Source organism: Talpa europaea, assembly GCF_964194135.1.
Source record: "Talpa europaea genome assembly, chromosome: 3".
Lineage (NCBI taxonomy): Eukaryota > Metazoa > Chordata > Mammalia > Eulipotyphla > Talpidae > Talpa > Talpa europaea.
Genome location: NC_140069.1, coordinates 30,309,891 through 30,324,491, shown reverse-complemented (window position 1 = coordinate 30,324,491; position 14,601 = coordinate 30,309,891). Strand labels below are relative to the sequence as shown.

Below are 14,601 nucleotides of genomic sequence, written 5' to 3'. Positions count from 1 at the left end.
TCCTTCCTCTCCTTTCCCTCCCCCCCCCCACTGATCTTAGCTGATATCTTTAAGAAAGATTGACAACCATATTTTAGAAATCTAACCTATCTAAGCAGGATATCGATTTAATCAGAACACTCCATTCCATAAATGACTTAATTGAGCATGTTTTTTCCCCTCTTAAGATGAAAGAGTACCCAGCAATGTGGTTATTTTTTACACTTATATCCAATTTAGCACCTCTTTCAAGTTAGATTTGGGACTGGAGCTATTTGCCATGCCTATCTGTCAAATAATCTGTTATAATGCTATGATAATCCATATCTTACCAAAATACAAAACACAACCTTCTTTGTTAACATGTTCATTTGTGCCTATTTTATCCTATTAGACCTGTGTGAATTATTCTTTAACTGGCTTCCACTTGCTTCTTAAATGGACTTCCTCTTCTTGAGGAAGATCTCCACACTATTAGACTCATAGCAGATTTCCCTGAGTCTGTTCTCTGCCCATCAGTGGTGACATTGTGAATTATACTCAGTCATGTGCTTTCTGGGTCAGATGCCTTGAGCAGTGACTGCTGGTTCATGCTCAGCAGAGTCCTGGGGGTGGGCTGGCTGGTGGATGCCACTGTATCTGACTGCTACCATTGGTGCTACTATCCAGGGTGTTGGCTTTCCAGCTGACCTTATAAAAAGATCTGTCTCTGCTTATATGCCCTAGTTTTCCAATCCTTCTTTCATTTGATCCTATTTTCAGTGATCATCCCTTCCCCAATAATCCCCATTAAATATATGTTTTTAGAAAAACAATCCTTCACTTTTGATTCCCTTTCACAGAACTTTCATGATAATTAAATATTTGCATTACTTTACTTTCCAGAGGAAAAGTATTTGATAGCTGTCAATGATTAGAAAATTAATTCTAGAAAATCACATTTTAATTTTTCACATCAAATCTTTTTGGGGACTTCTAGACCTAATTTATTGCATTTTACTACTTGAATGGGAATTATCAATACTCCAGATGGGTCTATTTATGAGCATTAGGTACTATATTTTCTAAATCAGCATGCACTTCCATAATTCCTAAACTAGACTTAAACCAGTATTTCTGGTACCTAAATGATGTTCCCCGATTCACTGCTTAATGGTAACAGATTTCTGTGAATAAAGACTTAAGCACTCATACTTATTCTGACCCTGGGATATTTGCACTGGCTGTTCTCTTTGATTGGCATTCTAATAGCCAGTTCTTGCTATTCAGATTTCAACTCAAGCTTTACTTTCTTGGAGAAGCCTTTTCCTGACCACTTAGTCCCTTACCACTCTCTGAGCTAGCACTTGATTTTATTTTTTTCATAGAATGTTTCCCTATTTAGAGTTATCTTTGTTCACTTAGTTATCACCTGACCTCTAACAACTATGTAAATTCAGAACAGAGGCCTTATCTGTCAAGTTCATTGCTCTATCCCTAGCATAGACATAGGGATTCAGTCAATTCTTGATAAGTGCATGAATAAACATTGTAACCTGAGCTACAATTATTTACTGTAAGCATACAAGAACATAAGAGAGGCAGTTGCATAAACTTTTTTGCATTGTAGTAGTTAGTTGTCTCTATAATTTTATAGGGTAGAAAATTATAGAGTAGGCCTTAAGAGGAACTCCAGAGGGTACAGGAGAACCCTCCCTTTGCTGTTCCCCTTGTAACAGGGTGGTCCCCAGGAAAGGGGAAGGTTCCAGGTTCCCTGCCCCACCCAAGGAAGGGTGGAGCTGAGCAGGAAGAGAAGCGGCAGAAGAGACTGAGGAAAGAAGCAGGATGGAGCCAGGAGACCTGGAGGAGGCGCATGGAGCCTAGAGACATATGAAGAAACTGCGCTTGTCTTTTGGTTGTGGACTGGGTGACACAGATGTGGGTGAGACCCATGGGGAGGTGACAATGGCAGCTTTTATCTTGATGTTGATTTTGCTCTTTTCCTTCCGGGCTTGTCTGGTTGTTTCCGACCCTTTCCTGTGGGTCCCCACTGGAAGATGCTTTAGACTTGTGGCAGGCTTTGGGGCCTTGTTCTGGGCCAATCCCATATGGATGGACTTTTACCCACGAGGGGATGGGTAACTTTGGGTGCTTGATTTAGAAACTAGATTATTTGTCTTTCCTGTATTGTTTCCTAATTTTATTAAAGTTCCTTCCCATTAAAAAAAAAAAAAAAACTCTCAGTATCTGGTATGTATGTAAATTGTCAATGGTGATTGTCACCTTGTAATATTGTGTAATTCAGTTGTTTCATATCTACAGAAATTGTTTCTGGAAATATAGGGAGAAAAGGTCTCAACAGATTCCTATTGATGAAACTGTTGAGAGTGAAAAACTTTCCTACAAAGGACTGAATAGACCTGGAAATACACCTGACATTTACAAGTTTTCTTTGACATAATACTGGTAATTTTTTTATGCATTTTGTCCTGAATCCACAAAGTTTTGTTTTGTTTTGTTCTGAGTAACCAGGATCTGCAGCAAGGTTGCAATTTTTTTTCCAACAAAGCTAACTTGTCACATTTTCTCTCCCCTTGATACCAACACAGCATACAAATAGTGGTAGTAATTTTTGCTACTTGTCTCAGAGTCTGTTTTTGCATAACTTCCATAGGGATTTTGTCTGTTTAAACAAAAATTGGACGTCAGTTTGATTGTGTGGCTTTGTGTGGAGTTCTTCCAGAAAGTTGAAAAAGAGCTGAACCAAGAAGAGGAGAACCTGTTTGCTTTGTCTGTAGGGTTCCAGAGACCTCCAAAGAAGGTGAGGAAGCTTGCCTCCATTGGCAGGACTGGACAACCCGGCCAACGAAAATGCCCTGGTACCCTCAAGAAGAGGAAAGCCCAGGTGGAGTCTGATGAGACCAACTTTATACCTGAAGCATACATCGACTGGATGCCACCGGTTCGCTCTGATCCTGTATGGAGTATTTCAACAAAGCCAGCTAAAAATTGCTGTTAGTTATTTTCTGCCCTGTGATTTTATGCAAAAATAGCAAAAATGGTTTAAAAGTAGATTTAGTTTGCAAACTTTTGCTATGCTGTTAAAAGTTTGGAATCAAGGTTGAGAAAATTTGTGTTTTACATCAGTTGAACCATTTTAAGATTTTTTTTTTCCTGTGATTTTGACATATCTGCTGTCTTGTTTTGGCTAATACCTCCAGATTTTTTTTCTTTTGGCTTGGATAATGGGCTATTTTTCAGAATGGAAAACTGTCATACTGGACATTCATGGACAATGCTGCTGACTAATTGTTGCTTCTCTCACACACATTGTAACCCTGAAAAAAGACTGTCTCCTAAGATTACACCATGAGATCTGTGCCACCATAGATATGGTGGAATAAAAATTAAAAGGGGGGATTGTAACAGGGTGCTTGATTTAGAAACTAGATTATTTGCCTTTCCTGTATTGTTTCCTAATTGTATTAAAGTTCCTTCCCATTAAATTCTCATATGTTTTGTGTTAATGCAGCGGATGGCAGAACCCATTTAGAATAGGCAGGTTTGCGGGGTTTGGGCTGCCCCTCTCCCTGTCCTATAACACCCTCAGTGTGTCCTTAGCCTATCCCAATCCAGTGCAAGTCTCCGCTCTGGAGTAGGTTTTGAAGTCCAGCCAAACCAAAGGTAAGGTTTTCTCCTGTATGTTTAGCCATAGAAATTGGTTTAGTCGCTGATTTTGGCATAAATATTTGTAACCATAGTGACAAAGCTGATTTCTCCAGACATACATGACATGTGCTCCAACAGTTGTATATAGAAAGAATTCCTAAGGAGAAGCTTATGAGCAGGACAGGCACTAACTCCTTCAGGGGGTTATCTGGTAGAGAAGATAGAGTGCAACACAGCCCTTATTCCTGTTTTATTATATTTAGATTGTCAAATACTGTGCAGTATAGTGTTTTATAACCTTAAGAAGGATAAATAAGTTGTGGTGCTAGGGCACTGTGCTACTAGACTTTATAGATGTGGGCAGTGAAGCAGGAGTAAATGAATTAGTGTGCTCATTTTCTGCTCACCGAAATTCTTTGATTTTTAGGTAACATGCTGGAATTATTCATTCCAAATGCCACGTCTACATGAACAAATCTACAGAATCCTCCAGATAGCTAATCAAAATTGTTATGAACTTACTTTGTCATAAAGAGTCACTAACTTGCATTTCACATTTGGGGCCAATCATAGGATATTGTGGTTTTTATGTTTGCTTTTTCAAGAATGACAAGTTCAGCGTATGAGGATACGTTATATAGATTGAGTAGACTCATAAACCCATCTATTACTTTTACTGTTTTATAATTTTAATCTATTGAAATTAGTAAAATGAAAGTCCTATATAACATTTAGTGTTTTGTTTAATAATTTTGCATTATAATAATAAAAACAATTGGTCTACTTACTACTTTATTATACTGTCCTTTTCTTGTTTTGGTATCAGGGCAATACCTCGATAAGTCTCATGGCTTGGTTTGAGAATTATTCCTTTAAATTAAGTAAAACTCACCTCCAATGTGCTCTCACCCTCCCCACTACCTCCTCTCCCCTCCCTCTCCACTTTGATGGCCTCAGTTCTGTGCTGACTCATTTTGAGTAGAATGTTTTAATATTCAGTTTGTATTGTTTTCTCTCCCTCTGGACTGACTGTACTCTCTCTGGAGACTTTGTGGTTGCTTTTTGCTGGCCTACTATACCTAGTCCAGAACCAGGTTTAACATGTTGTATCAGCCACCTAGCCAATGGTAACAACAGATGGGAGATATTCTGTTACAAAGCCAGGTGACTTGATTTAGTGCCTGCTTTCCATTTATGTGTCTGTCCATTTCTCCTCTTCAGGATCCTGCTTTTTGGAGTTTTTGTTTTCTACCTCAACTCATAAGCCCAATCTTTTGTTTGCCTTCGCAAAGTTAACCTGACTCAGGTCCCCTTAGTGAAGTGATTTTAGAGTCTCTTCCTGTAGGAACAGGATACCCAGCAGTCAGTGCTGACTTCTAGATCTGGAGTCCTGTAGGTCCCCTGGATTCAGACCGACTCACTGCTTTGTGATATTTCTTCATCTATGGCAATATTTATCTGTTTTTAAGAGCCAGACTAAAACATTTTGGTTCTTACTTTTTATATTTCATCTTTATTTGCTATTTGTTTTGAAGTTTCATAAAGGAGTGAGTTTGTTGTATCATGTTGATCAGAAATATCATCGTTAACTTTTAAGTATTTATTTCTGGTTCTAATTTCTTATTTGTTGTCTTATATGATTCTGACTTTTGAAGAGCACATAAAAGGTTAATCTTTTTTAATGTACTCATTGTTTATACTCATCACTGAGAGGAAGGGAGTTACATTATATAGTAGTTGAGAGTAAACTTCTTTAATGGGTTTCTGTGACTAAAATTGTAAAGGTCAAAATAATTAATGGGAAATATGTTTTAATTGTGCCTTGATCACAAAAAGTATTACCATTTTCTTTAAGGGACTGAAATAGCTTGATTCTGAATCACATTTTATTGCTAAATAGAAACAAATCAACTTAAAGTTGATTCTCTGCTATATTTCAAGTCTTGTGAGAAATACATGTGAAGCAAATACAATCATCTCTGCCCTTTGGAGAGTCCCTTCTCCTCCACTGATGGGTGGGAATGGCCAGCACAAGCCTCCCCTCGCCCCAATAGTGTGGATCAAATCAGGAATGGGAGGCTTACTTTCAAAAACTCTCTTTTATATTGTCCCTCCTTCCCAACCCCCTTCCCACCAGGGGAGTGTACTCTTTGTCCCATAACCCCCCTGTCAGAGAGAGCCACTTTTACTAAGAACATATCGGCTGTGCATTATGATAACAATAAAATGCGTAATTAAAACCTAAGGTTTTAGGAAGTTAGATGGATAAGCATGCACTGGGTGCCAGACAATGTATTAGGTCTTTTCCTTGCAATCGTTGTTAGATGAGCGCTGTGGGCAGTTGCTAATGTCCATTTTGAGATGCATAAAAAGGGGAAACAGAGAGCAGCTTACTGAAAGTTCTTAGTAAGTGGAAGAAGTAGTCTTAGAATCCAGACCTGTCTGCCTCTAAAGCCTACAGTCTTCACTACCCTGTTGCAAAAAGAGGGATAAAGACAAAGGACAAAGCACACCCTAACTATTGTAGTTTACTGAAGGAGTATATGGAGATTAAAATTCATTAGTTGTTAAAGTATTAAGTTGAAAGAGATGAAACAATGCTCTTTTGACAAGCTTTTTAGTCTTCTCTTTGATCTTTAAGCAACACTACACTTAAATTTATCTATAATACTACAAAAATTGGTATATGCCCTTTGTCATCCACCCCCATTCTTGATGATCTTTGTACCTTCTTTATTATCTACAAAGATTATACTCAAGTATGATGTCAGGAAATGCTTTTTGTTCCTAGCTTAAGCTCCTCATTTTTACAAGAAATATGCCAGGCTTTTAATGCTTTTTTCAAGGCCCTATTCTGAACCTTCCCCCTATATTTTAGGCTAGCCTAAGGAGAGAGCAATTGTGTGGTTTATCTAGCCAACTTTGTAAGTGCAATTGGCAGTGAAATCATTCACTAAATTAGCCATTGCCAGGACAAATCTCAACTCGGGGGCATGGGAAGCTTAGTACAAAAACCTGAATACATTTTACTCAGCACTACCTGGTTACCTAGTAACTGCAGAGTTAGAGAGGACTCCAAGTTTGGGATTGCTTGAGATAGAACTTTCCACCCCACCTCTCCTCTGCAGCTTATTATTGGAATGACAATGTAACTTAGCTATTTCATTGCATGTGGATGTTTTCAAATGGAATAAATATATACCATCTTAAACTGGGGTAACCAAACAATTTTAGATTATTTGTCATATTTCTAAATAACTTGTGATTGATACTCCCTCTTGTTCAAACTGTCAACCCATAGAATCCTAAACCTATGCCTGCTGAAACAGTCTTTATAGAATCTACTATGCCCTCCAACTTCTTGAGTGAGTCTTTCCTAGAGAGAATTGTTAGCAATATTTGAGGTTATCTTAAGATAATTATAGCATTTTCAATAATGGTGACCATTTAAGGAGTTTGTGCCCTGTGCCAGGGACCATGATGGTGACTAATATGTTAAGTCATCTCATTTAGTTCTTATTACACCCTATAAATCTAGGTTGTATTATTATTATTCCTACTTTACAGATAGGGAGACAAAGTTTAGCAAGCTCAATAACTTGTCCATGTTAAACTGATATCAACTGTTAAAAAATAAAAAACTTCATTTGACTATTTGTGTAGGCAAAAAAACCCAAAAACCAAAAAACAAAACATTAATTTTTACCACAGTCAAGTAAAAGGTAATACATTGAAGAAACACAAACTCTGCACCTACTTTATAAAGGATAAGTTGTTTTTTTCAATGAAGCAAGAAGAAAGATATGATGGAAATAACCTCTGACTCTGGGTCAGAAGCTCTGGGTTCTATTTTCAGGTCTTGCCACTTGAGCAAATTACTTCACTTCTCTGTGTAAAGGCATAATCTCCTAAGGCTATTCTATCTTTAATAGAGTGTGAAGGTAAGAACCTGAAAAGGAATCCCGAGTCACTGTAGGTTTCTTCATTTCTTCCTCTCTCTTTTTTTCCTCAGATATCCCAAGGTATATAATTAACTGTTCAAAATGCATGCCTAAAATTAACATTTAACTAATAGGGATGTAATCTCATGACAAGTCAAAATGCTTAGTGTTCACATTTAAAAAATCTAAGTCCATGGTGTGAAATCATCACAGTATTCACTGATGGGGCAGACCATTCTTTTTTTTTTTTAAGATTTATTTATTTATTTATACAAGCACTGGGTGCAGTCAGAAGCACGGGAGGGTGAGAGAATTCACCAGAGCCAGAGTGGGGAACAGAACAGGTAAACTAACGAAGTACACTGCTAAGGGGAGCAGCAGGTGCAGCAGGAGAGGTCTGTCACACCATGTGGGACCCTTGCCAGTGGCCAGGGATCAAACCCGCACTGCAGAGGCTGCAGGCAGCTTCACAGCCCAGCACTCAACTGCTGTGCCACCAGGGGAGGCCTGGGAAGACCATTCTTTTTTCAGCATGTTATTTTATTTTAATTAGCTGCATTTTGAAGAGAGGAAAGCTGAACTGTTAGTCATTCTCCTGTGTGATCAGTGTTAAGTTCTGAAAATTACTTTATTATTTTATTTATTTATTTTTATTATTTATTTATTTATTACTTTTTTTTTTTTTAAATAGTCATTCCTCACAGACTCTAGTCTCCAGGGCTAATTTTTGTCCCTTGCTGTCCAGCAGAAAAGTCTTCCATTACTAAACATTATGACTGTTGAGATCCTGCTACTCCTTATCTTTGAAATTCAATTTTGAGAGGGCAGAAGATAAATTTTCTATACTGTGCAAAGCATGACCATGCACCAACTTAACTTTGGACTTAGAGAAAATTGCTTTCAGGATATTCTTTTTGGGTCATGATGCACAAACATTATTAGGTTAATCAACATTTTAGCAACTAGTGACTTTTGATTCATGTCATCCTAAAATTATCTCTTCTTCATGTAGGTGTGCCATTTCACTGTGAATATTGAAATTAAGTTTTATTATGTTTTCAATGTAGAGACTTTTTCATTTTGGGTAAATAAACATAACAGATGCTTTTCCCTGGCTTTACATCTTGACCTGACTTTGCATTCTCTCTTTTTTTTTTTTTTGTTTTATAAAAAAGAACTGGGGTACAGGCCAGAGGTGCAGGGGGATGAGAGGATTCACAATAGACAGAGTGGGGAATGGAACAGGCAGACTGACTGAAAAATGCTGCTGAGGGGAGCAGCAGGAGACTCAGGAGAGGTCTGCTGTGCCATATGGGTAGCTCCCTGGCTGGGTATTGAACTGGTCTGCAGAACTGCAGAGGCTGCAGACGACTTCATAGGTTGTATCTTAACCCCTTGCACCACTAGGAGGTCCTTTATTTTCTCTTTTCTTCCTCTCCTTTTCCCAAAGCTTTGCATCTCCCTCCTTGGACTATTCTGTCAATCTACTTCACCTCTTCTTTTCGCACTAGTTATCATTTTTCTTCCCTCCCCCAACACTCCTCCTTCCCTCCTTCATCAATCACAAATTCATACATTCTCCAAAATAAACAACCCATCCTCAGACCAAATATCTGTTTATTAAGGAGAAAGTATGAAGTATGACTTTCTCTTTATGGAAACTGGGTGGTAGAGGAGAAATTATTACATAGCCTTCCAAGGACTGTGTTTTTAAAAGTGACAGCATTCCTTTAAATAAATAAACTCTGATGTGTTATCTGTTTTTTTCTCATGGCACATCAAATAAATCCAGAACTAGAGGCTGCAAAATACTGTATAAACAGAAGGTTTCAGCTAATCTTACATACAGGTCTCTGTAGAGAACATTCAGGAGATCACAGAAAGTTAAATAATTGAGAAAGTTTCCACAATCAATTTACAAAAAGCATCAAAAACAGTAGTCTAAGCTGCAGAGCTTTCTGGGATTTTAGAAACCATTCATAGTCAAGAAGAATCCTGTAGTTTATAAAACTTACCGACAAAAATAGTTTATTTTGGTAGGAAGCACTTTGTCCCCCATTTCCTATAATGAAAGATCCCCATTTCCTATAATGAAAATTGATGATACTTCTATTACTTTGTCTACAATGAGCCATGAAAGACTCCTTTTTGTTGGTGTTGTTCCTGTACACCACGCCTAACAAAAGCCTGGAACATAGTAGTGAGTGAAAGGTTGTAAGAAAAGAGAAGTTACAGCTGTGCACTGCACTGTAGTTAGATTTGACCTGGGAAATGATGATCATTGTTGAGACAGGGGTTCCCTAAACTCCTTCTTCCTTTCCTGCCCTGAAGAAGTTCAAATACAATGTTGTAATTCAACACCTACTCTTCCCATGTACTCCTCCCATCCTTTCAAGTGGGACAACTTATCTTATGGTTGCTTCGGACTGAGGAGAAGGAATTAAGATCCTGGTTCTTCTACTTAAGAGAGTATTATCTTCAGTTGCAACCGATCATGACTTCTGGATGAAACCCAGTTGCCTCCATTCAATCAGAATGATTTCATTCCATAGACATTCTCCATGGGGCTCCTAGCTACAAATCACTTTTTAATCAATTTCAATCATTTCTTCTAAATATACTACAATCACATTTTATAAATCTACCGAAGGCTTGTTGTTAGTGAGCTGCAATAAATTAGATCCTTCTTGCTTTATCCTCAGGTATTAGCCAAGTAATCTGCTCAGAGAATTCAACCAGGAATAGGCACGATCTTTTTTTCCCCCATGAAGCCAATCTGAGTGCCCTGCATAAGTGGGGTTAGTCTACGAGTGGAAATAGTCCTTTTCAGGGGCAGCTGGGGTGATACGTGAGCATTTGGACAGATGGCCCATTTTCTTGTTAAAGAAGTCTCTGTGCCACACGCTCGCAGCACCTAACAGCTTACTAAACAAAGCTTGAAGAAAAATCAATTCTAGAAGAGCTCAGATGTTTGCTGTGTTGTCTCTGAACATACCTTATGAGTCAGAAACCTGACTTTATTCTGTAGACCACTTAGTCTGTTCATTGTGGGTCCAATATTTGTTCATTCACAGTCCCTTTTGTCTGTGCTGGGCAATAGCAGTATACATTCATTGAGCAACTGCCCTACAAAAGCCAGTGCTTTGTCTCTGACAGGGATTACAAAAACAAATTTCTCTAGAAGTGCCTGCCCACCAATGTTTAGATTATAAATTGTGGGAAGATCTTGGCAGCCAGAGTTTTCTAGGAGATGCCCAGGAAGGAGTCTATTGAGGCTATGGAGACTTTCCAGAGGACAATTTCCTTCTTTACAGTGGTTAGAATAGAAGAGTTCTTGAGAACCATCATGGAGTATTGGACAAGAAGGAACCTTGAAAGATTTTATTTATCCCTTCTTTTTTAGCTCTAGATCTAAAAATGTGTTCTATTTTAGAAACTCTCCAAGGAACAGAATTTTCCATAACCTTTCCCCTGTTAACCATTTTTTAACTTCGACAAAAATACTTTAGTCAGAAAATTCTATATCACTTATGTGACTCTAATACACATAGCTGCGACCCAAACCCGTTTCCTTGCCTTGTCTTCTGCTGTTCACATCCTCCAGAGAGGGGCCTGTCATCAGGAAAGCCATTATTTGATCACTTCTTGGCTTATTCCCTAAAGTTAAATTATGGGGAGTTTTCTTCCCTCCTCTTTTGGTAGGTCCTAGTTTTCAGCTATTGAGTGATTTTTGTTGTTGAGAATTTTATTGGAGATTTCCTGTGTGTAGAAATGCACTAGGCCTCAAACTTTGTAATCCTAATACTCCTCTCACTAACTCTTAAACAAATACCCAACAAAATGAGACTGAGAGAATAAAGCAGCTACTAACAAAGCAAAACACCACAAAAGCAGAAGCTCAAACTGTCCAAGTAGCTAGTTGTCTTTCTGATTTTTGGCTGAACGAGATATTGATAAAATAAAGCATACTTCAAAGTTAAGTGGACATCTCATTTATTGGAATTGACTAACAAGTTGGCCAGGTTTAGATGAAGGCCTGTGCAACTCACCACTGAGTTTGCTAGTCTCTGGACAGTCTATTTTTGTTTTGTTTTGTTTTTTACTTAAGTCAGATCCAAATTATTATAATTAATGTTCATTTTTGCCTTATTCTCACACAAGGCATGGTGATTTTGTTTTGCTGGGTTATCCTTTGTGAGACTATTACTGATTTACTATCCACCCCCCCCCAAACACACAGAGGCCATCTTTAATCCATTTCATTTGTAATCATTCTTTCATAACACTGTGCTGAAGGCCTTATGTTATGAAATGGATAAGTTTAGTTATTTAGTTTCCTATCATTTACCATTTTTTGCCATCTTTTAGCTATTATTAGATTAAGTAATTGGATTGGAGAGTGGAGTTATTTTAGAAAACATAAACAAGTATGATTGTGAAATAGCCTTTACTTTCTGAAAGAAGTCTGAAGGGTAAAGCAATAGTTGCCTTCAGTTAGTGACTCCTATGTGTTATCTGGGGAAAAGTTCATTAAAACACATTCTAACAGCTTTTATCCAGTGGAACTTTATTTTCACTAGGAAAATGATTTGCAGGATGGTGAGAATGTTGACTAATTGGTTTGTTCATTCCATCTGGGATTACACCACTTTCTGAATCAGAATTTCCTACAATTGCAACATGTCTTTTTTATTCTTTTCTTTCATTAGAAGCAAGCCATTTGGGTTTGTTACTTGTCTATTTGCTAATCTAGGGCATTGTACTTGTTTGTGACTACAATGAAGTCATAATAGGCCCATCTGACTTTGTGTACAGAATAAATGGAGATCCCCCAGCTGCTCGGGGAGACAGACAGTGTAAGGGGTCAATCACCCCAATATATCAAACCAAAAATTCTGCTTTCCCAAAACATGGGGAACTTTTATTGAAGTTTAGTATTTTCAGAGAAAGTGTATAATGAGAACACTTACAAACAGTGCCCCTCTGTAACCAGTGCCCAGATCAGGAAACTGAACATAACCAGCCTTGTGCCTTGTAACCAACCCATATCACTATGAGTAACTGTGTTCTTGTTTTTATATTTCATGTAAATGAATTACAGCCATGCATCACTTAATGACAGGGCTATGCTCTGAGAAATGTGTGGTTAGATGATTTCATTATTGTGCAAATGTTAACGTGTACTGACTTAAGCCTTGATGGTCTAGCCTGCTACACTCTGAGGCTACCTAATCTAGTCCATTGAAACTGATGCTGTACATGCAACCTACTGTCCACCACCATGCTATTGAGCAACACAGGACTGCATATACGATATAGTATCTCCTATCTGACTATCATTCTTCTTTGTCTTTATATGATTCATCTACATTTATAGTGTGTGTTTGTTCTTTTTAACTGCTGTGCAGAGTTCCATTGGTCAGTGCACCACACTATTCATTCTCAGGTGACAGGCTTCCGTGGTGGGTGGGGACAGTATAGATGATATTATGAATACACTGTTAGCATTCTCTTTTATTTATAGTATACATAACGAATGCATTCCTGTGGGATATGTAGCTAGGAGTGAATGGCTGTGGTGGTAGATGTTCATATTTGGTAGATAAGCCAGTGGTTGTCAATATAAGCACTCACACCAGTAATGTTTGAGAGGTCCAGTCTTTTTAACTTCTCAACAATGTTTGGCATTTTCTTTTTAACTTGAGCTATTCCAGTGCATATATATTGAATGTGACTAAATTTATGTTTCCTTGAGGACAATAAACTGACTGCCTTTTGATAATGATTATGAGTAATTGATACATTGGTTTTGGGGAATTGTCCAAGTCTTTCACCCTCCTTTCTATCAGTTGTTTCTTTTTTGGTACTGTTTCAAAGGAATTCTTTTTATAACCTGGATCTCAGTCCTTTATTGTATATTTGTATTGTAAATATTCTCTCCTTCTCCATGGGTTGTTTTTTTTTTTTCCACTCTCATAATGGTATCTTTTGATAAACAAATATTACTTTTTTTTAACAAGCCCAGTTTGCAATTTTTCTTTTATGATGTATACTATCATTGCTCAGTGTAAACTATCTTTGTTTACTCCACTCCTAGTTGACAAAGCTGTTTTATGCTTTCATGTAACATCTTTATGTTCAGTTTGTAATTTATCTGACTTGCTATTCATATATTGTGTGATAGAGATTAAGATGTATCTTTATATCCATATAAATATCATATTTATACATCATTTTACTTGGCTTTTAGCTTATTTAAAATTTAGTTCCCATAAATTTTTTTATATTTTCCCAAAGAGAATTACTAATATTCTTGAAAAAATCTAATATATGGAGGACTTAAAATTTATCATATAATCTATAGCTTTATTTGACACTAATGTACTTAAATGTTCTTCTGTTTGATTGGTTTTTAGTTTGTAATTCCAGAATATTTATTTATTTAATACCAGAGTGATGTATAATATACAAAACAGAATCATTTTTTAAAAAATAAAGTATTGTTCTCTTTCATTTGAATTCAATTCAACATATGTTTACTATATATATACTAGAATTGGGGACAGTTGAGAATAGGGTTGAAGTTTTGAGCTCCATTTTTATGTCATTCAGTTTTTAAACCATGTAATAAATTTGTCAAACATCTGTCAGCACTAACATGTTTTTCCTTAGTTTTAAAAATTATATTAATAAATATAAGTACAAGGTGATAACTTTTATTGTTAGAATATCCTTGGATCCCATATGTAATGCCTGTTTGCCAAGTTTTCCACTAGTTAGGACACAGATCTTTTCAGACATAAATATTGAAAGAAAATACAAACATTTCGTTTTTGTATTTGAAGCCTGTGAATGCTTCCTCTTTAATGTCATTTCTTCTTAGTTTTATTTTTTTCTCTTTTCATTATTTGTTCTAGGTTGTACTGGTCAGTGGACATCTGGACAGCTGGGACGTTGGGCAGGGTGCCATGGATGATGGTGGTGGAGCCTTTATATCATGGGAAGCTCTCTCGCTTATTAAGGATCTTGGTAA

General features: G+C 37.2%; 1 protein-coding gene across 1 annotated transcript in view; it reads left to right on the top strand.

The window, feature by feature from the left end:
- The window catches only part of CPQ (carboxypeptidase Q), a gene marked incomplete at its 3' end in the record, with an annotated part of 401,973 nt that overhangs the window by 238,641 nt on the left and 148,731 nt on the right, over nt 1–14,601 (top strand). The window contains exon 5 of the mRNA XM_084230534.1: nt 14,486–14,597. Coding sequence (XP_084086660.1) covers nt 14,486–14,597 — 112 coding nt within the window. The remainder of the gene's footprint in view (nt 1–14,485; nt 14,598–14,601) is intronic.